At 48.4% G+C, this 22,396-nt stretch overlaps 1 protein-coding gene across 1 annotated transcript in view; it reads left to right on the forward strand.

The window, feature by feature from the left end:
- LOC127570054 (lysozyme C-1-like) overlaps positions 1-22,143 on the forward strand; it is a 49,876-nt gene extending 27,733 nt beyond the window's left edge. The window contains exons 2-4 of the mRNA XM_052015288.1: positions 17,682-17,846; positions 18,559-18,637; positions 21,161-22,143. Coding sequence (XP_051871248.1) covers positions 17,682-17,846; positions 18,559-18,637; positions 21,161-21,224 — 308 coding nt within the window. The 3' untranslated portion in view covers positions 21,225-22,143. The remainder of the gene's footprint in view (positions 1-17,681; positions 17,847-18,558; positions 18,638-21,160) is intronic.
- Positions 22,144-22,396: the final 253 nt, after the last annotated feature.

A 22,396-nucleotide genomic window follows, 5' to 3' on the forward strand; every position in this document is an offset into this window, starting at 1 on the left:
GTTTGAGGCTTTTAGATAGACACATGAATATGAAGGGAATGGAGGGATGTGGATGATACACAGGAGGAGGATATTTAGCATAAACTGGCATCAAGAGCGGCACAGCCTCGTGGGCCAAATGGCCTGTCCGGTGCTGTAGTGGTCTATGTTCTATGAATATGTTCAAGGATGAGATAGGTAGAGTTTTAGACCACAGAGGATTATCAAAAGCTTCCATACTTCTCGCATTTGAACATAAAACCAGAGACTACACAGTAAGCACGTTAAACCTACCAGGCTTGCGTGCCTTGGGGATCCCTCACCACCTGTTTTGCACACTCAATGTCATCTGAGATGTCATCATCGAGAAAATCTACAATGAGAAAGTACCAGGACTGAAATAATCATTCCAATGCTGACAGCTCCACCTTGCTGCATTCTGTTCTTACCTGAAGCCCTGAGCACCCGACTACCTGGCAGCCTTCCACACCTGGCCAAAGATGGGTCACTTCACTCTGGAGTCAGGCTGGTACCCGACCTCGCTGCTCGCGGTTCCACTCTGCCGACACCAATCTGTCCCTGACGGCATCAACATCGATTGCTCCAACTTCCAGAAACTACTCCCCACCCTCCTTTTTCCCCCTTATCCCACCGGCCCCCTCACCCCACCTCTTTCCCCTCCCCCACCCTCTCGATCTGCCCGTCACCCACACACTCCTCCCACTGGTTCCCCTCCCCACCTCCCTCCCTTTATTCCATGGTCCACTGTCCTCTCCTATTAGATTCCATCTTGATCAAGCTTTTGTCATTTCCACCTATCACCTCCCAGCTTCTTACAACATTCCCACTCACCCCCCCATCTGCCTATGAACCCCCTCACCCGCACCCACCCTTCACCTGCCAGCTCTTGCTCCACCCCTTCCCCCCACCTCTGTATACCGGCTATCTCCCCTCTTTCTTTCCAGTCCGAATAAGAGTCCCGACCCGAGACGTTGACTGTCCATTTCCCTCCACAGATGCTGCCTGACCCGCTGAGATCCTCCAGCTCCTCTGTGTGTTGCTCCAGTACCTACCCTGACTCCTCTACACTTGCTGAACACCCACACGTTCTCTCTCCAACCTCCCTAAACCTCTCAAATTTTTCGTCTCCCTGAATGTCATAGAATCATAAGAATCCATGAAACAGGCTCTTCAGTCCAACCCGTCCATGCCGAACAAGATGTTCATCTAAGCTAGTCTCATTTGCCTGTGTTTTGCCTGTATCCCTTTAAACCTTTCCTATCCATGGACCTGTCCAAGTATCTCCCTCTTACTGTCCCAGTACCACAAGGAGCAGGAACTGCAGACTTCACTGTGATGGTCCATTATCAGCTCAGGTCAAGAAATTAAAGTGGTAAATTGTTTTTTTATTGTCACTTGTACTGAGGTATGGTGAAAAACTTGTCTTGCATACCGATCTTACAGGTCAATTCATTACACAGTGTATTGAGGTAGTACAAGGAAAAACAATAACAGAATGCAGAATAACATGTTACAGCTACAGAGAAAGTGCAGTGCAGGCAGGCAATAAGGTGCAAGGTCATAACAAGGTAGATTGGGAGGTCAAGAATCCATCTTATCGTACCTGGGGACTGTTCAGTATAACAGGGGGATAGAAGCTGTCCTTGAGCCTGGTGGTACGTGCTTTCAGGATTTTTTATCTTCTGTCTGGTGAGAGGGGAGAAGAGAGAATGTCTGGGGTACAGCCGAAAACAAATAATAACTGGCATCCCAGGAGTGAAGGCCAACAGACCATTGATTAAATGACCCATTAGATCACTTACCAGTACAGTTTTTCCCACAGCCATTCTGTGAATTTCGTGTCTTTCCATCGTCACAGCACCATTTGCTGTTGATCTGGAAAAGTCCGTAGTCCGAGGAAACAATCACCCCATGTCTGATGTTGTCAGATACTATGTCGGTGTGATAACTGCTTTCATGTTGGACCAAGCACACCCCTAAAATAAAGTCAATGTAAGGTGACATCACAGGCGTATTTCAAACACCCCCAAGTCTGTGAAATTACCTTTCATTAGGGCTCGTGCACAGTCAAAGTCAAGTTTATTGTCATCTCTATATGTCCATGTGTGCACAGGTACAATGAAAAACTTACTTGCAGCAGCATCACAGGCACAGAGCATCGGATAAGAAGAATTCACAAGAAAAACCCAAATTATACACTATTTTTTACAAGAAAGAACACAATTAGAATTAAAAACACAAAGTCCATTATAGTGCAAAGTGATCAAAGTGGTCATCGGGTTACAAGGGTTGTGATTGGGGTTGTGCCGGTTGGTTCAAGAACCAAATGGTTGAAGGGAAGTAGCTGTTCCTGAACCTGTTGGTGTGGGACTTCAGGCTTCTGTACCTCCTGCCCGATGGGAGCTGTGAGAAGATGGCATGGCCTGGATGGTGGGGATCTTTGAGGATTGATGATGATAGATCTTTGATGACAAGGAGTTGAATTTGCGAGTGTGGGACCTCCTGTCCACAGAGTAATTCTCCTTGTCCATGAATCTACTGGGGCTGAGCCAATGGAGCTGAAACAGACCACGCAGAGAGACAGAAGAGATTTTGCAGATGCCAGAATCTAGAGCAACACACATGCAATGCTGGAGGAACTCAGCAGGTCAGGCAGCATCCATGGAGGGAAATAAACAGTTGAGGTTTCAGGTCGAGACTCTTCATCAGGACTGGAAAGGAAGGGGGCAGAAGCCGGAATGGGGACCATTCATGATTTCATTGTTAACAAAAACAGAAAATGCTAAAAACACTCAGAAAATCAGACAGCATCATAGAACATAGAACAGTACAGCACAGGAACAGGACCCTTCGGCCCAACATGTCTGTACTGACCATGATGCCAATCTCACTGCTCCCATCTGCCTGCACATGGTCTGCAAACCCCCATTCTCTGCATATTCATGTGTCTTTCTAAAAGCCTCTTGAACACCACTGTTTTATCTGCATCCACCACCTCCCCTGGCAGCTCGTTCCAGGCACCCAACACTCTCTGTGTAAAACATTTGCCCTGCACATAGAAACATAGAAAAACTACAGCACAATTCAGGCCCTCAGCGCACAAAGCTGTGCCGAACATGTCCCTACCCTAGAAATTACTAGGCTTACCCATAGCTCTCTATTTTTCTAAGCTCCATGTACCTATCCGACAGTCTCCTAAAAGACCCTATCGTATCCGCCTCCACCACCGTTGCCGGCAGCCCATTCCACACAGTCACCACTCTCTGATTAAAAAACTTACCCCTGACATCTCCTCTATACCTGCTCCCCAGCACCTTAAACCTATGTCCTCTTGTGGCCACCATTTCAGCCCTGGGGAAAAGTCTCTGAATATCTACCCGATCAATACCTCTCATCATCTTATACACCTCTATCAGGTCCCCCCTCATCCTCCGTCGCTCCAAGGAGAAAAGGCCGAGTTCCTTCAACCTGCTTTCATTAGGTATGCTCCGCATTCCAGGCAGCATCCTTGTGGATCTTAGAGGAATGGTCACGGTGACTTATCCAACTTGATGCTTTCCAAAAGTTTCAGCACCTCCTCTTTCCTAATATCTACATGCTCAAGCTTTTCAGGCCGCTGCAACTCCCCACTACAATCCCCCAGATCTTTTACTGTAGTGAATACTGACTTAAAGTATTCATTAAGTACCTCCGCTATTTCTTCCGGATCCATACACGCTTTCCCACTGCTGCACTTGATAGACCCTATCCTTTCGCATCTCATCTTCTTACTCTTCACATACTTGTAAAATGCCTTGGGGTTTTCCTTAATCTTGCCCGCCAAGGCCTCTCATGCCCCCTTTTGGCTCTCCTAATCTCCTTCTTAAGCTCCTTCCTATTAGCCTTATACACTTCCAGATCTCTAATATTACCTAGCTCTCTGTGCCTTTTGTAAGCTTTGCTTTTCCTTTTCACTAGATTTATTATAGCCTTTGTACACCATGGTTCCTGTATCTTCTCGTGACTCCCCTGTCTCATTGGAACATGCCTATGCAGAACTCCACACAAATATCCCCTGAATATTTGCCACATTTCTTCCGTACTTTTCCCTGAGAACATCTGTTCCCAATTTAATCTTCCAATTTCCTGCCTGAGAGCCTCATAATTACCTTTACTCCAAGTAAATGCCTTTCTAGTCTGTCTGTTCCTATCTCTCTCCAGTGCTAACGTAAAGGAGATAGAATTATGTTCACTATCACCAAGATGTTCACCCACTGAGAGATCTGACACCTGACCAGTTTCACTTCCCAATACCAAATCAAGCACAGCCTCTCCTCTTGTAGGTCTATCTACATACTGTGTCAAGAATCCTTCCCGAACACAATTAACAAACTCCACCCCATCTAAACCCCTCATTGTCTGGAGATGCCAATCGATGTTTGGGAAATTAAAATCCCCCATCACAACAATTTTGTTATTCTCACACCTTTCGAGGATCTGCTTCCCTATCTACTCCTCGATATCCCTGTTACTATTGGGTGGCCTATAAAAAACACCCAGTAAATTTATTGACCCCTTCCTGTTCCTAACCTCCACCCACAGAGACTCCGTAGACAATCCCTCCACGACGACCACCTTTTCCTCAGCCGTGACACTATCTCTGATCAACAGTGCCACTCCCCCACCTCTCTTGCCTCCCTCCCTGTGCTTCCTGAAACACCTAAAACCCGGCACTTGAAGAAACCATTCCAGTCTATGAGCCATCCAAGTCTCTGTAATGGCCACCACATCGTAACTCCAAGTATCGATCCAAGCTCTAAGCTCATCCGCCTTGTTCACAATACTCCTTGCGTTAAAATAGACACATCTCAAGCCTGTCTGAGCACGTCCCTTCTCTATCACCCGCCTATCGTACCTACTACTAGCTTTCTCTATTTGAGAGCCAAACACCTCTTCCCCAGTTTCTCCAGTTTGGATCCCAGCCCCCAACAATTCTGGTTTAAACTCTCCCCAGTAGCCTCAGCAAACCTCCCGGCCAGTATGTTGGTCCCCCTGGGAACCCGTCCTCTTTGAACAGGTCATACCTGCCCTAAAAGAGGCCCCAGTGATCCAGAAATCTGAATCCCTGCCCCTTACTCCAATCCCTCAGCCACGCACTTAACCTCCTCCTCATTCTGTTCCTATACCCACTGTCACTTAGTACAGGCAGTAATCCAGAAATTACTACCTTTGAAGTCCTGCTTCTCAACTTCCTTCCTAATTCTCTATAGTCCTTTTTCAGGACCTCATTCCTTTCCCTACCTATGTCGTTGGTACCAATATGTACCATGACCTCTGGCTGTTCTTCCTCCCCTTTCAAGATATTTTGGACGCGATCTGAAACATCCCAGACCCTGGCACCAGGGAGGCAAACTACCTTCCGAGTTTCTTTCCTGCGTCCACAGAATCGCTTGTCTGCCCACCTAACTATAGAGTCCTCGATCACTAGTGTCCTCCTCTCTCCTTCCCTACACTTCTGAGCCGCAGGGTCAGACTCTGTGCCAGAGACACTGCCACTGTTGCTTCCTCCGGTAGGCTGTCTCCTCCAACAGTACTCAAGCAGGTGTACTTATTGTCAGGGGGTACAGTCAGAGGGGTACTCTCTAGTACCTGATTCTTCCCCTTCCCCCTCCTGACTGTGACCCACTTGCCCGACTCCCATGGTCCTGGTGTGACCACCTGCCTATAGCTCCTTTCTATCACCTTCTCATTCTCCCTGACCAGACGAAGGTCATCAAGCTGCATCTCCATTTCCCTGACACGGTCCCTCAGGAGCTGCAGCTCGACACACCGGGTGTAGATGTAGCCCTCTTGGAGGCAGGGAGACTCCGGGAACTCCCACATCTGACACTGAGTACAGGAAACCGCACTCATACCCCTTCCTTAACTCAAGTCACCTACCTTTCCTCACCCCTTGAGCCAAAGCCCAGAACACTCTGCTCCCTCTCACTCCACTGCCCACTCCAACGGTGCCCGCTGGGTATGGCGGTTTGCTTTTAAAACTGCCCGCGCCTTACCTGCTGAAGTCACGGGCCTGCGCAGTCCAGTCCCCACTATTCCCGATTAAAACTTAGATAAAAACTTACAAAAAAGAACCTTATAAAACTAAACCTTACAATAAAAGCCCATCTCCTTTAAACTTTCCCCCTCTCATCTTAAAGCCATGCCCTCTGGTGTTGGACATTTCCACACTGGGAAAAAGACACTGACTATCTATCCCATCTATGCCTCTCATCATTTTACATACATCTATCAGGTCACCCATCAGCCTCCAACGTTCCAGAGAAAACGATCCAAGTTTGTCCAGCCTATCCGTATAATTAATACTGTCTAATCCAGGCAGTATCCTGCTGAAGCTCTTCTGCACTCTCTCCAAAGCATCCTCATCCTGCCTGTAATGGGGCGACCAGAACTGCACACAACACTCCAAATGAAGCCGCACTACTTTCCTCTTGCATTTGACCTCCCACAGTGCAACACCTCACACTTGTCCGGATTAAACTCCATCTGCCAATTCTCTGCCCACATTTCCAGCTGGTCCATATCCTGCTGAATCCGTTGACAACCTTCCTCATTATCCACAACTCCGCCAGTTTTTTGTATCGTCTGCAAACAAACTAATCAGACGCCTACGTTTTCATCCAAATCATTTCTATACAACACAAACGTGAGTGGTCCCAGCACATATTCATATGGACCTCCACTGGTCACTGCCCTCCAGTCAGAGAGACGCCCCTCCACCACTACCCTCTGTCTTCTATCACCAAGCTAATTTTATATCTAACTTGCCAACTCACCGTGGACCCTATGCAACCAGACTACCACAAGGAGCCTTGTCAGATGCTTTATTGAAGTCCATGTGGACAACATCCAATATCCACTGCTCTACCCTCATCAATCAACTCCATCACTTCCTCAAAAAACTCAGTCCAGTTGTTAGACAGGACATCCCTGTACAAAGCCATGCTGACTAATTGGTTGGTTGGTTGATTTATTATCATTGTCACTTGTACCAAGGTACAGTGAAAAGCTTGTCTTGCAAACCAGTCGTACAGGTCAATTCATTATACAGTGCACTGACATTGAGTTACAACAGAGTGCATTGATGTAGTACAGGTAAAAACAATAACAGTACAGAGTAAAGTGTCACAGCTACAGAGAAAGTGCAGTGCAATAAGGTGCAAGGTCACAACAAGGTAGATCCTGAAGTCATAGTCCATCTCATTGTATAAGGGAATCGTTCAATAGTCTTATCACAGTGGGGTAGAAGCTGTCATTAAGTCTGGTGGTACGTGCCCTCAGGCTCCTGTATCTTCTACCCGATGGAAGAGGAGAGAAGAAAGAATGATCCAGGTGGGTGGGGTCTTTAATTATGCTGCTGCTACACCAAGACAGCGAGAGGTAAAGACAGAGTTCAAGGAGGGGAGGCTGGTGTCTGTGATGTGCTGAGCTGTGTCCACAACTCTCTGCAGTTTCTTGCGGTCCTGGGCAGAACCATTGCCGTACCAAGCCGTGATACATCCTGATAGGATGCTTTCTATGGTGCATCGATAAAAGTTGGTGAGAGTCAAAGGGGACAAACCAAATTTCTCTAGCTTCCTGAGGAAGTAGAGGCACTGGTGAGCTTTCTTGGCCGTGGCATCTACGTGATTTGACCAGGACAGGCTGTTGGTGATGTTCTTCCAGATGTGAGTAACTCCTCACCCAAAGATTCTTCTCCAATAATTTCCCAACCACTGATGTAAGACTCATCAATCTATAATTTCCTGGTTTGTCCCCTTTGCCCTTCTTAAACGAATGAACAACTGTAGCTACTCTCCTGTCCTCTGTGACCCCGCCTGTGGCTAAAGAGGAAACAAAGATCTTGGTCAAAGCCCCAGTAACCTCCTCCCGTGCCTCCCTCAATATCCTGAGATAGATCCCATCAGTGTTTTCACCTGAAACATCGACAATTCATTTCCCCTCACAGATGCTGCTCGACCTGCTGAGTTCCTCCAGCAGATCGCTTGCTGCTCCAGATTCCCGCATCTGCAGTCTCTTGTGTCTCTAGGATCATGAAATAGTTGTAACATACAAGGAATCCATTCAACCCTCTAAGTCTATACGAGCTGCCAGTAGACCAGTCTCATCAGTTCCATTCACCTGATCTTTTCCACAAAGACCCATCAATTCCCCCCTGATTGAACTCTGCTTCCACCACCCCTACAGGCAGTGAATGTCACACCTTCACCACTCTCTGCACAAGAAACTCTTTCCCTGGGAAGCCCCTTGTATGTTTTGCCAGACCTTATAAACCTGTGGCCCCTGGTCCATGATCTCATGGGAAAGGCTTCCACTTCTCTCCCCCTTCTGAAGCAGCCACGATCTTGTACACTTCCAACAATTCTGCTCTGCTTTCCGACCCCACAGCTGGAATGACACCATTCCCAGAACCATTCCAGTCAACCGTCTTTGCATATGCTCTCTGCCCAACCCTCCCACGCTGTGGCAAACAGAACTTTATGCAATTCTACTGCTGTAGCCTCATCAGGGTTTTGTAGACGATCAACATAGAACATAACAGCATAGTACAGGCCCTTCGGCCCCCAATGTTGTGACGACATTTCATCCTGCTCGAAGATCTTTCTAACCTTTCCCTCCCACAAAGCTCCCCATTTCTCTATCATTCATGTGCCTATCTAAGAGTCTCTTAAATGTCCCTAATTTATCTGCCCCCACAACCTCTGCCAGCAGTGTGTTCCACGCACCCACCACTGTCTGTGTAAAAACCTTACCCCTGACATCCCCCTTATACCTTCCTCCAATCACCTTAAAATTATGTCCCCTCATGTTAGCCGTTGTCGCCCTGGGAAAAAGTCTCTGACTGTCTACTCAATCTATGCCTCTTATCATCTTGTACACCTCTATCAAGTCACCTCTCATCCACCTTCTCTCCAAAGAGAAAAGCTCTAGCTCACTCAACCTATCCTCATGAGACATGCTCTCCAATCCACGCAACATCCTGGTAAACCTCCTCTGCACCCTCTCTAAAGCTTCCACATCCTTCCTATAATGAGGCGATCAGAACTGAACATAATACTCAAGGGTTCTATAGACCTGCAACATCACCTCACGGCTCTTGAACTCAATACCCTGACTGATGAACACCAACACACCGTACGCCTTCTTAACAACCCTATCGACCTGCGTGGCAACCTTGAGGGATCTATGCACGTGGACCCAAGATTCCTCTGTTACTCCATGATTCCCTTTTGTACTCCAGACTTCTTTCTATGAACTGTAGGATTCCACTCCTTCAAGTTTTCCCTCATTTAGAATGGACTCACTTGACCACAAACTCCCTACTTGCCAACTGAATTTATCGAGAAACACAGCGCTGCGGACTCACTGCAATGCAAAGGGATTGCTACAAACCAGTGGCAAGGATAAAGACCATCTTACAAACACTCAGCTGCGACCCAGCAGTAAGGGAAGGCAATACTCACAGTCTGCCAGAGATCTGCCTCGATATCCATGCAAGCCATAATCTCTTAAGGTACGGGCCATGTCACATTTTGTATAGGTTCGAAGACTTGCGACTGTCAGCAAGGCACAGAGAAGGATCAGAGTCTTCATCTTGTCGATAAATACACCAGAGTGTAGTTGACTCTATTGTAGAAATACCTCCTGTTTTACCTTCGATCCAAAATCAATTCTGGAACAAAGAAACATAGAAAGCAATTTAGTAGGATTGAACTAAGTTTAGCAAACCTCACTTCAGAGTGATTTCTCTAGGAATCTGGAGAACTGGGGTCATTCTCCCTGGAACAAAGGAGGGCTTGAGAGGTGACAAGGTCATGATGAAACTACTGGAGGAACTCAGCGGGTCAGGCAGCCTCTCTGGGTGCAAAGGGGTGGTCGACATTTCAGGTCGAGACCCTGCATCAGGACTGAGAGTGTGGAGGGGAGGGAGCCAGTATAAAGAGGGGAGGGAGAGGGGTGCGAGTTGGGAGCAGGTGAGGGGGTGTGGTGGACAGATGGAGCCAGGTGGGGGAGGGCGATGAGTTTGAGAGACAAGGGGAGAGAGACAGCAAAGGGGAACAAAGGGAGACACAGCCTCAGTGGATGGTTGGAAGAGGTAAAGGAACACGAGGGGAGTGGCTCCCCTGGAATTGGAAAAGATGAGATTTCTTTATTAGTGACATGTACATCGAAACACACAGTGAAATACATCTTTTGCACAGAGTGTTCTGGGCGCAGCCAGCAAGTGTCGCCATGTTTCCGGCACCAACATAGCATGCTCACAACTTCCTAACTCGTACATCTTTGGAATGTGGGAGGAAACCGGAGAACCCGGAGGAAACCCACGCAGACACGGGGAGAACGTACAAACTCCCTATAGACAGCGGCTGGAATTGAACCTGGGTCGCTGGCGCTGTAATAGCGTTACACTAACCACTACACTACCGTGCCTGCCATCGAACTCGACGTCCATACCATTGATCTGTAGACAACCCAGGTAGGACAGGAAGTGGTGTTAACGTGGCAGTGCAGAAGGCTGAGGACAGACAGGTCGCTGTGGGAATGGGGAGGGGGAGTTGAAATGAGGTGCAACCAGGAACTCAAGATGGCTGCTGTGGACGGTGGGTAGGCTCTCTGCAAAATGGTCGGCAAGTCCACGCTTGGTCTTGCCAACACAGAGGCGGTCACATCGCAAGCACCTGGATGCAGTAGATGAGGTTGGAGATGCAAGTGAATGTCTGACTCACTCGGAAGGGCTGTTAGGTCCCTGGATGATGGTGAGGGAGGAGTTGTTGGGTCAGGGGTTGTACCACCTACAGTTGCACAGGAAAGTGCCAGGAGTCAGGGACGAATGGGTAGGAAGGGATGAGTGGACCAGGGAATCACGGAGGGAGTGGTCCCTGCAGAAGGCAGAAAGTTGGGGAGAGGGGAAGGTATGACTGGTGGTGAGATCCCGTTGGAGTTGGCGGAAGTGGCGGAGGGCGATATTCAGGATGTTGAGTCGAGTGGGGTAAAAGGTGAGGACCAAGGGAACTCGGTCTCTGTTCTGTCTGGGGGGAGGGGTGTGGGTGAGAGTGTAAGCACGGGAAATGGAGGGTGTGCTTGTGTGGGCTCCAGCAACCATAGCAGTGGGGAAGCCACGTTTCCTGAAGGAGGACATTCTGTGGTCCTGGAGCGGGAAGCCTCACCTCGAGGACAGATGAGGCCTTTCTGTCTCCATGTCAGAAGGCAAACTAACCACTGATATCGACCATAAACACGGACTCCCACAGTTACCTCAACCACACCTGCTCCCACCATCTCCTGTAAGGATGCTAACCCTTCCTCGCAGTTCTTCCGTCTCCGCTGCACTGGGACAAGTCCTCCCTTGCGTTCAGTGCTCCCCACCTAACGTACACTTCCCTCTGTTTCTTCATCAAACACTCAATGTCCCTTGACATCCAGGGTTCCCTGGACTTGCCGTTCTTGCCTTTCACCCTTATGGGAACACGTTGGCCCAGATTCTCTGTGTTTCACTTTGAAAAGACTCCCACTTGTCAGATGTACACCAGGCCACAAGTAGCTGCTCCCAATCCATGTCTGTCAGTTTCTGTGTAATGATGTTGAAATCAGCCTTTCTCCGGTTCAGAGCCTTCATTTCTAGACCATCCTTGCCCCTTTCTATAAGTACTTAGGACCTTCGAGTTATGTCACCATCTCCAAAACACTTGCCTACAGTCACTCCATCCACTTGCTCGTCTTCATTCCCTTGCATTGTGTCTAACATTGTCCCAACCTTTGTTGGACTATGAATATACTGATATACGTATGTGCATAGTTCCCTGAAAGTGGCAACAGACAGACAGGGTGCTGAAGAAGGCGTATGTCATGCTGCATTCATTGGTCTGGGTATGGAATATAAAGACAGGAGAGTTAACAAAGCTTATGGGATGTTAGCTTTCATAAGTCATGGGATCCAGTTTAGGAGCCACGAGGTAATGATGCAGCTCTACAAAACTCTAGTTCGACCATACTTGGAGTACTGTGCCCAGTTCTGGTCGCCTCATTATAGTAAGGATGTGGAGGCATTGGAAAGGGTGCAGAGGAGATTTACCAGGATGCTGCCTGGTTTGGAGAGCATGAATTATGAGGAGAGACTAAGGGAGCTAGGGCTTTACTCTTTGGAGAGGAGGATGATGAGAGGAGACATGATAGAGGTGTACAAAATATTAAGAGGAATAGATAGAGTGGACAGCTAGCGCCTCTTTCCCAGGGCACCAGTGCTCAATGCAAAAGGGCGTGGCTTTAAAGTAATGGGTGGGAAGTTCAAGGGAGATATCAGAGGAAGGTTTTTCACCCAGAGAGTGGTTGGGGCATGGAATGCGCTGCCTGGGACGGTGGTGGAGGCAGGTGCATCGGTCAAATTCAAGGGATTGCTAGATAAGCATATGGAGGAAATTAAAATATGGGTATGTTGGGGAGGTAGAGGTTAGATAGTCTTAAGCGAGGTTTAAAGTTAGGCACAACATTGAGGGCCAAAGATCCTGTATTATGCTGCACTGTTCTACGATTCTAAGTTGCAATTTTACAAAACACTTGAAGCACTGTGTGCAATTCTGGTTAGCACACTATAGGAAGGATGTGGCTGCACTGGAGAGAGTGCAGAGGAGATTCACCAGGGTGTGGCTTGGATTGGAGGACTTCAGTTATGCGGAGAGACTGGACGGGCTCGGACTGTTGTCCCTGGAGTGGAGGAGGTTGAGGTACACTGACCTGACAGAGGTATTTCCAGCAAGAGGCACAGATAGGGTCGATAATCAGAATCTTTTTGCCTTGATAGGAGTTTCAAAAACAAGAGGGCACAGGATTATATTGAGAGGAAGGAGTTTTAAAGGGAATCTGAGGGAAAAATTTCTTTTTTTTAACACACATGGTATGGTTGATATCTGGAACTCGTTGCCAGAGGAAGGGGTGGAATCAGATACAATCCCCTCCTTGAAAAGACACTGAGAGAGACACTTAATGAGGCAAGGCAGAGAAGGACACGGTCCTAATGTGGGTAACTGGGATCAGTGCAAAGGGCAAAGAGGTCAACGGATGGTAAGAGGGGTTACAACTTATAATGTTCAGTAGACACTAGGACAGGTTCATGGATAGGAAAGGTTTAGAGGGATACGGGACAAACTATCCAAGTGCTTCTTAAATGACACTGTCGTACCTGCCTCGCCCACTTTCTCTGGCAGCTCGTTGCATATACTCACCACCCTCTGCGTGAAAAAATTGCCCCTTGGGTCCCTTTTAAATCTTTCCCCTCCCAACTTAAACCTGTGCTCCCTAGTCTTAGCCTCCCCTACCCTGGGGAAAAGACTGTTACCGTCCACCTTATCTATGCCTCTCATAATCCGAGTCAAGCTCAGATCGGCAGCTCAGTCGTCAGTGACAAGTTGGGCCAAAGTACCTGTCTGCGTGCTCGATAACTCAACAGCTCCAAGAAATAAACCATCACAATAAATTCGGGAAGATCACACACTCACTGACCTGTTCAAGTTCAATCACTGCTGGTCGTCAGGCCGAAGCAACTACGAGGGAGCCCCTCCACTGAGCTAAAATTCTGCCCAACACAGCGCTTTTGGATCACTGCAACTGCATTGCACAACAGCAAAATTGCAAAACATGGGCAAATATTCCCAATACAAAATGTGAGCTGGCCCGTACCTTAAGAGATTATGGCTTGCATGGATATCGAGGCTACTCTCTGGCAGCCTCTGAGTATTGCCTTCCCTTACTGCTGGGTCGCAGCTGAGTGTTTGTAACGTGGTCTTTAACCTTGCCACTGGTTTGTAGCAATCCCTTTGCATTGCAGTGAGTCCGCAGCGCTGTGTTTCTCAGTAAGATTAGTTGGCAAGTAGGGAGTTTGTGGTCAAGTGAGTCCATTCTAAATGAGGAAAAACTTGGAGTGGAATCCTACAGTTCATAGAAAGAAGTCTGGAGTACAAAAGGGAATCATGGAGAAAGAGAGGAATCTTGGGGTCCACGTGCATAGATCCCTCAAGGTTGCCATGCAGGTGGATAGGGTTCTTGAGAAGGCGTACGGTGTGTTGGCGTTCATCAGTCGGGCTATTGAGTTCAAGAGCTGCGAGGTGATGTTGCAGCTCTATAGAACCCTGGTTAGACCACACTTGGAGTATTGTGTTCAGTTCTGGTCGCCTCATTAGAGACAGGGTGTGAATGCTTTAGAGAGGGTGCAGAGGACATTTACCAGGATGTTGCGTGGATTGGAGAGCATGACTCATGAGGATAGGTTGAGTGAGCTGGTGCTTTTCTCTTTGGAGACAAGGAGGATGAGAGGTGACTTGATAGAGTGTACAAGATGATAAGAGGCATAGATTGAGTGGACAGTCAGAGACTTTTTCCCAAGGTGACAATGGCTAACACGAGGGGACATAATTTTAAGGTGATTGGAGGAAGATATAAAGGGGATGTCAGGGGTAAGTTTTTAACACAGAGAGTGGTGGGTGCGTGGAACACACTGCCGGCAGAGGCTGTGGGGGCAGATACATTGGGAACATTTAAGAGACTTTTAGACAGACACATGAATGAGAGAAAAATGGGGGGCTGTGTGGGAGGGAAGAGCTGGATAGATCTTAGAGCAGGATAAAATGTTGACACATCATTTTGGGCCGAAGAGCCTGAACTGTGCTGTTAGGTTCTGTGTTGTTCCTCTACAAAACCTTGATGAGGCTACAGCAGTAGAATTGCATAAAGTTCTGTTTGCCACAGCGTAGGAAGGTTGGGCAGAGAGCATGTGGAACGGTTCTGGGAATGGTGTCATTCCAGCTGTGGGGTCGGAAAGCAGAGCAGAATTGCTGGAAGTATACAAGATCGTGGCTGCTTCAGAAGGGGGAGAGAAGTGGAAGCCTTTCCCATGAGATCATGGACCAGGGGCCACAGGTTTATAAAGTCTGGCAAACATACAAGGGGCTTTCCAGGGAAAAGAGTTTCTTGTGCAGAGAGTGGTGAAGGTGTGCAAATTCACTGCCTCCAGGGGTGGTGGAAGCAGAGTTCAATCAGGGGGGAATTGATGGGTCCTTGTGGAAAAGATCAGGTGAATGGAACTGATGAGACTGGTCTACTGGCAGCTCGTATAGACTTAGAGGGCTGAATGGATTCCTTGTATGTTACAATTATTTCATGATCCTAGAGACACAAGAGACTGAAGATGCTGGAACCTGGAGCAGCAAGCAATCTGCTGGAGGAACTCAGCAGGTCGAGCAGCATCTGTGGGGGAAAATGAATTGTCGATGTTTCAGGTCAAAACACTGATGGGATCTATCTCAGGATATTGAGGGAGGCACGGGAGGAGATTACTGGGGCTTTGACCAAGATCTTTGTATCCTCTTTAGCCCCAGGCGGGGTCACAGAGGACAGAAGAATAGCTACAGTTGTTCATTTGTTTAAGAGGGGCACAGGGGACAAACCAGGAAATTATAGGTATAAATTAGCCTGGTGATAGAAGACAGAGGGTTAGTGGTGGAGGGCATGTCTCTCAGACTGGAGGGCAGTGACCAGTGGAGTTCCATATGAATATGTGCTGGGACCTCTCACGTTTGTGTTGTATAGAAATGATTTGGATGAAAATGTAGGCGTCTGATTAGTAAGTTTGCAGACGATACAAAAAACTGGGGGAGTTGTGGATAATGAGGAAGGTTGTCAAAGGATTCAGCAGGATATGGACCAGCTGGAAATGTGGGCAGAGAATTGGCAGATGGAGTTTAATCCGGACAAGTGTGAGGTGTTGCACTGTGGGAGGTCAAATGCAAGAGCAAAGTTGTGCGGCTTCATTTGGAGTGTTGTGTGCAGTTCTGGTCACCCCATTACAGGCAGGATGAGGAGGCATTGGAGAGAGTGCAGAAGAGCTTCAGCAGGATACTGCCTGGATTAGACAGTTTTAATTACACGGATAGGCTGGACAAACTTGGATTGTTTTCTCTGGAACGTTGGAGGCTGATGGGTGACCTGATAGATGTATGTAAAATGATGAGAGGCATAGATGGGATAGATAGTGAGTGTCTTTTTCCCAGGTTGGAAATGTCCAACACCAGAGGGCATGGCTTTAAGGTGAGAGGGGGAAAAGTTTAAAGGAGGTGTGAGGGGCAAATTTTTTACACAGAGAGCTTTAGGTGCCTGGAACGGGCTGCCGGGGAGGTGGTGGATGCAGATATAACAGTGGTGTTCAAGAGACTTTTAGAAAGACACATGAATATGCAGACAATGGTGGTTTGCAGACCATGTGCAGGCAGATGGGAGCAGTGAGATTGGCATTATGGTCAGTACAGACATGTTGGGCCGAAGGGCCTGCTCCCGTGCTGTACTGTTCTATGTTCTGTGATGCCGTCTGATTTTCTGAGTGTTTTTAGCATTATCTGTTTTAATTAACAATGAAATCATGAATGGTCCCCATTCCGGCTTCTGCCCTCTTCCTTTGCAGTCCTGATGAAGTGTCTGGACCTGAAACCTCGACTGTTTATTTCCCTCCATGGACGCTGCCTGACCTGCTGAGTTCCTCCAGCATTACGTGTGTGTTGCTCTAGATTCCGGCATCTGCAGAATCTCTTGTTTCTCTCTGTGTGGTCTGTTTAAGCTCCATTGGCTCAGCCCCAGTAGATTCATGGACAAGGAGAATTACTCTGTGGACAGGAGGTCCCACACTCGCAAATTCAACTCCTTGTCTTCAAACATCTATCACCATCATTCACCAAAGATCCCCACCATGCGGGCCATGCCATCTTCTCACAGCTCCCATCGGGCAGGAGGAACAGAAGTCTGAAGTCCCACACCAGCAGGTTCAGGAACAGCTACTTCCCTTCAACCATTTGGTTCTTGAACCAACCGGCACAACCCCAATCACAACCCTTGTAACCCGATGACCACTTTGACCACTTTGCACTATAATGGACTTGGTGTTTTTAATTCTAATTGTGTTCTTTCTTGTAAAAATTGTGTATAATTTATGTTTTGCTTGTGAATGCTTCTCATCTGATGCTATGTGCCTGTGATGTTGCTGCAAATATGTTTGTGGACACAGCCCAGTGCATCACGGACACCAGCCTCTCCTCCTTGGACTCGGTCTTTACCTCTTGTTGTCTTGTTGCAGCAGCAGCATAATCAAAGACCCCACCCACCTGGTCATTCTCTCTTCTCTCCTTTTCCATTGGGTGCAAGATACAGGAGCCTGAGGGCACGTAGCACCAGACTGAAGGACAGTTTCTACACTACTGTGATAAGACGATTGAACGGTTCCACTATACAACGAGATGGACTCTGACCTCACGATCTACCTTGTTGTGACCTTGCCCCTTATTGCACTGCACTTTCACTGTAGCTGTGACACTTTACACTGTAATGTTACTGCTTTTACCTGGACAACATCAATGCACTCTGTACTCACTCAATGTAACTGCACTGTGTAATGAATTGACCTGTATGATCGGTTTGCAAGAGAAGTTTTTCACTGTGCCTCGGTACAAGTGACAATAATAAACCAATACCAATACATGGACTTATGCATCTGACAAGAAACTTGACTTTGACTTTGTTCACAAGCACTAATGAAAGGATATTTCTCAGACTTGGGGGTGTTTGAAATACGCCTGTGACGTCACCTTTCGTTGCCTTTATTTTAGGGGTGTGCTTTGTGCAACGTGAAAGCAGTTATCGCACCGACGCAGTTAATCACGACAGGAGAACTCATTCCACGGACTACGGACTTTTCCAGATCAACAGCAAGTGGTGGTGTGACGATGGAATGACTTCAAATTCACGCAATGGTTGTCGGAAAAACTGTGCTGGTAAGTGATCTAACGGGTCATTTAATCAGGGGTCTGTTGGCCTTCACTCCGAGGATGCCAGTTATTACTTGTTTTAGGCTGCACCCTGGACATTCTCTCGGGTCGGGACTCTTATTCGGACGGGAAAGAAAGAGGGGAGATAGCCGGTATACAGAGGTGGGGGGAAGGGGTGGAGCAAGAGCTGGCAGGTGAAGGGTGGGTGCGGGTGAGGGGGTTCATAGGCAGATGGGGGGGTGAGTGGGGATGTTGTAAGAAGCTGGGAGGTGATAGGTGGAAATGACAAAGGGCTGAAGAAGCTGGAATCTAATAGGAGAGGACAGTGGACCATGGAATAAAGGGAGGGAGGTGGGGAGGGGAACCAGTGGGAGGAGTGTGTGGGTGATGGGCAGATCGAGAGGGTGGGGGAGGGGAAAGAGGTGGGGTGAGGGGGCCGGTGGGATAAGGGGGAAAAGGGAGGGTGGGGAGTGGTTTCTGGAAGTTGGAGCAATCGATGTTGATGCCGTCAGGGACAGATTGGTGTCGGCAGAGTGGAACCGCGAGCAGCGAGGTCGGGTACCAGCCTGACTCCAGAGTGAAGTGACCCATCTTTGGCCAGGTGTGGAAGGCTGCCAGGTAGTCGGGTGCTCAGGGCTTCAGGTAAGAACGGAATGCAGCAAGGTGGAGCTGTCAGCATTGGAATGATTATTTCAGTCCTGGTACTTTCTCATTGTAGATTTTCTCGATGATGACATCTCAGATGATGTTCAGTGTGCAAAACGAGTGGTGAGTGATCCCCAAGGAATGCGAGCCTGGTAGGTTTTACGTGCTTACTGTGTAATCTCTGGTTTTGTGTTTAAATGCAAGAAATATGGAAGCTTTTGATAATCCCCTGTGTTCTAAAACTCTACATATCCCATCCTTGAACATAGTCATAGAACATAGACCAATACAGCACCTGACAGGCCATTCGGCCCGTGAGGCTGTGCCCATCTTGATGCCAGTTTATACTAAATTTCCTCCTCCTGTGTATCATAGATTCATAGAATCATAGAACAGTGCAGCATAATACAGGCCCTTCGTCCCTCAATGTTGTGCCGACCTTAAAACCTCACCTAAGACTACCTATCCACTCCCTCCCACATATCCCTTTATTTTAAATTCGTCCATATGCTTATCCAGGAATCTCTTGAATCTGACCAATGTACCTGCCTCCATCACCTCCCCAGGCAGCACATCCATGCCCCAACCACTCTCTGGGTAAAAAACCTTCCTCTGATATCTCCCTTGAACTTCCCACCCATTACTTTAAAGCCACGCCCTCTTGTATTGAGCATCGGTGCCCTGGGAAAGAGGAGCTGGCTGTCCACTCCTATCTATTCCTCTTAATATTTTGTACACCTCTATCATGTCTCCTCTCACCTTCCTTCTCTCCAAAGAGTAAAGCCCGAGCTCCCTCAGTCTCTCCTCTCCTCTTCTCATCCACATCCCTCCATTCCCTTCATATTCATGTGTCTATCTCGAAAGTCTCAAACTCCACCAAACGGCCTGCTCCCACTGCTACCCCTGGTAACCCACTCCACACACCTACCACTCTCTGTGGGGAAAATACTTGCCACTCACTTCTACCTTAAGCATCCTCCCTCCAACCTTAAAGTCACGTCCTATGTGACTACATCTCCGCAGCTGTCTGTGGGAAGTCCAAATATTACAGGGTCTGAGAGAAGAAAGCCGTCCTCAGCACATTTTAATGCAGCAGAATTCCCTGAAAGTGGCATCACAGGTAGACAGGGTTGCAAAAAGGGCTTTTGGCATCCTGGCATTCATAAATCAAAGTATTGAGTATCGGAGTTGGAATGTTATGGTGAGGTTGTATAAGACATTGGTGATGCCAAATTTGGAGTGTTTTGTGCAGTTCTGGTCACCTGACTATTGGAAGGATATCAGTAAGATTGCACGAGTGCAGAGGAGATTTACTAGCATGTTGCCGGGTCTTCAGGAGTTGAGTTACAGGGAAAGATTGAACAGGTTAGGACTTTATTCCTTGGAGCGCAGAAGAATGAGGGGAGAGTTGATAGAGGTTTACAAAATTATGATGGGCATAGACAGAGTAAATGCAAGTAAGCTCTTTCCACCTAGATTAGGAGAAATAATGACTAGAGGACTTGGTTTTAGGGTGAAAGGGTAAAGCTTTAGGGGGAACATTAGGGGGAATGTCTTCACTCAGAGTGTGGAGGGAGCATGGAACGGGCTGCCATCTGATGTAGTTAATGCGGGCTCACTCTTAAGAATTAAGAATAAATTGGATAGATACATGGATGGGAGAGGTCTGGAGGGTTATGGATTGGGTGTAGTTAAATGGGATTAGCGGAATAACGTTTCGGCACAGACTAGAAGGGCCGAATGACTTGCTTTCTGTGCTGCAGTGTTCTATGGTTCTCTGTCGAAACATCATGCTTTGCCACACACAGGTGGGTTTTGAGTGAGCATCAAATTCAGGTTAAAATATAATAAGGCACCAAGATGGAGTCCAGCACTGTTCAAGTGAGTTCAAGGGAGTGTGGGAACTGGAGTCCCGGTGTGTGAGAGGGAGTGTGGGAACTGGAGTCCCGGTGTGTGAGAGGGGGTATGGGATCTGGGGTCACGTTGTGTGAGAAGGGGTGTGGAAACTGGTGTCCCGCTGTGTGGGAGGGGGCGTGGGAACTGGGGTCTTGGCTTGTGAAAGGGGTTGTTGCGACTGGGGACCTGGTGTGTGTGAGGGAGTGTGGGGACTGGGGTCCCGGTGTGTGAGAGGGGGTGTGGGGACTGGGGTCTCGGTGTGTGAGAGGGGGTGTGGGGACTGGGGTCTAGGTGTGTGAGAGCGGGTGTGGGGACTGGGGTCTCGGTGTGTGAGAGGGGGTGTGGGGACTGGGGTCTCGGTGTGTGAGAGCGGGTGTGGGGACTGGGGTCTCGGTGTGTGAGAGGGGGTGTGGGGACTGGGGTCTCGGTGTGTGAGAGGGGGTGTGGGAGCTCGGGTCCCGGGGTGTGAGAGGACACACTTCACTTTCCCCGGTTGGTTCTGGAGCTCAATGTCAGCTGCATGTTGCCGACTTCCCACCCCAGTGGTCAACACTAAACCGCTGCCCCCGGCGGAAGCAGAAACCATCTGATGCTGATTAACTCTTCAACGTCTTGTTCCACTCACGGACAACTGTTTCTGCCGGAGTCACCACCCTGTGACGAACCAGGAGGGGGGATCGGAATGTGGGCAGGGCGTTGTCACCAGTCCCTGACACCCCTCTGTGGGTGGCTCCGTTTGCTGTAACCCTCTGTGCTCTGACACATTCCCCCTTTTGCAGGTATGCCTGGGTGAATTATTGCCGGAGAGAATCGAGCTCCCTGCTGAGGGAGTGCGGTCTGTAACAGGGCACGGAGCCCACTCACTGCAACTGCTTCCTGCAATCAAGTCATCGCTTCTGCTAATTAACCTGCATTGGTACAAAGGGGCCAAACGATTCTTGATTTTCCACAAATGTTCCTTGGGTGTTATGTAACAATTTTCTGTGCATTTGATTGGGGAGATGATTGGAACTTACTGTTGTCCACTGATTGGGACTTACTGTTGTATACTGATGTCATGCCAGCAACAGCCATGTCGACGCAACAAAATAGGAGCAGGAGGAGGCCACCCGCCCCTCAAACCTGCCCTGTCCATTCAATATGATCACGGCTGAGCTACCCCTGGCCTCATCTCCTCCCCTGTCCCGCAACCCCATAGCTCTCCATCCCCCAGTCTTTCAGAAGTGTATCCCCCTCCACCTTAACTACAGCTAATGATCTAACCTCCTCAACCGTCTGGGGCAGAAAGTTCTAGAGATCCACCAACTGCTGTAAAACAGGAAGAAGTTTCTCCGCACCCCTCTGTGAAAAGAAATTTCTGCACGTGAGCATCGGTGTGGTGATGTGATGCCGGGGTCCAGTCTCTCAGTCCAGTCCCGTGTACTGTTCTGGTCAGGCAGTGTGGGTGTATAGGACAACTAGGGAATCCCAGTGTTCCAGGCTCACTGGGTTAGAGAACCCAGCCAATTGGCCACATTTCCCAACCCTGATCACCAGCCAGTGATCAGTGCTGTGGTCCCCAGTGAGCCAAGGTCATCACTCCCACCACCTGCAATGTTTTCCCATTCGACAATGACTCGATGCTGCTGACCGGTTCTTGCTCAGCTGGTTGCCCAGGGTTGAGTAACGGTGAGAGATCAGTGTCACAGTGTGACTCTCTCTGGTACACACCCGCTTCCAGATGGTGAGCTCTGGACTGGAGAGACACTGTATAAGTGACTATTAACCTGCCCACCCTTAGATTAACCCCTTCACTGCCCTTTGGAGATGATTATGTCCAACAGTAACTTCTGCTCTGTGACCGTTCTATCTGTGATTGTTAAGTTTCAGCTGTGAGCAGTAAATAAACAGATGGCACAAATCCAACCTCTCTCTGTATCGAGTCATTCATTCATTGTCCCTGGGAACGTAGGTGGTCAACCACTGTCGTAAAGCACTTGGAGTGAAGGTGGTCCTGTGATTGGTTGGAGACGGGA

Source organism: Pristis pectinata, chromosome 4, assembly GCF_009764475.1.
Source record: "Pristis pectinata isolate sPriPec2 chromosome 4, sPriPec2.1.pri, whole genome shotgun sequence".
Lineage (NCBI taxonomy): Eukaryota > Metazoa > Chordata > Chondrichthyes > Rhinopristiformes > Pristidae > Pristis > Pristis pectinata.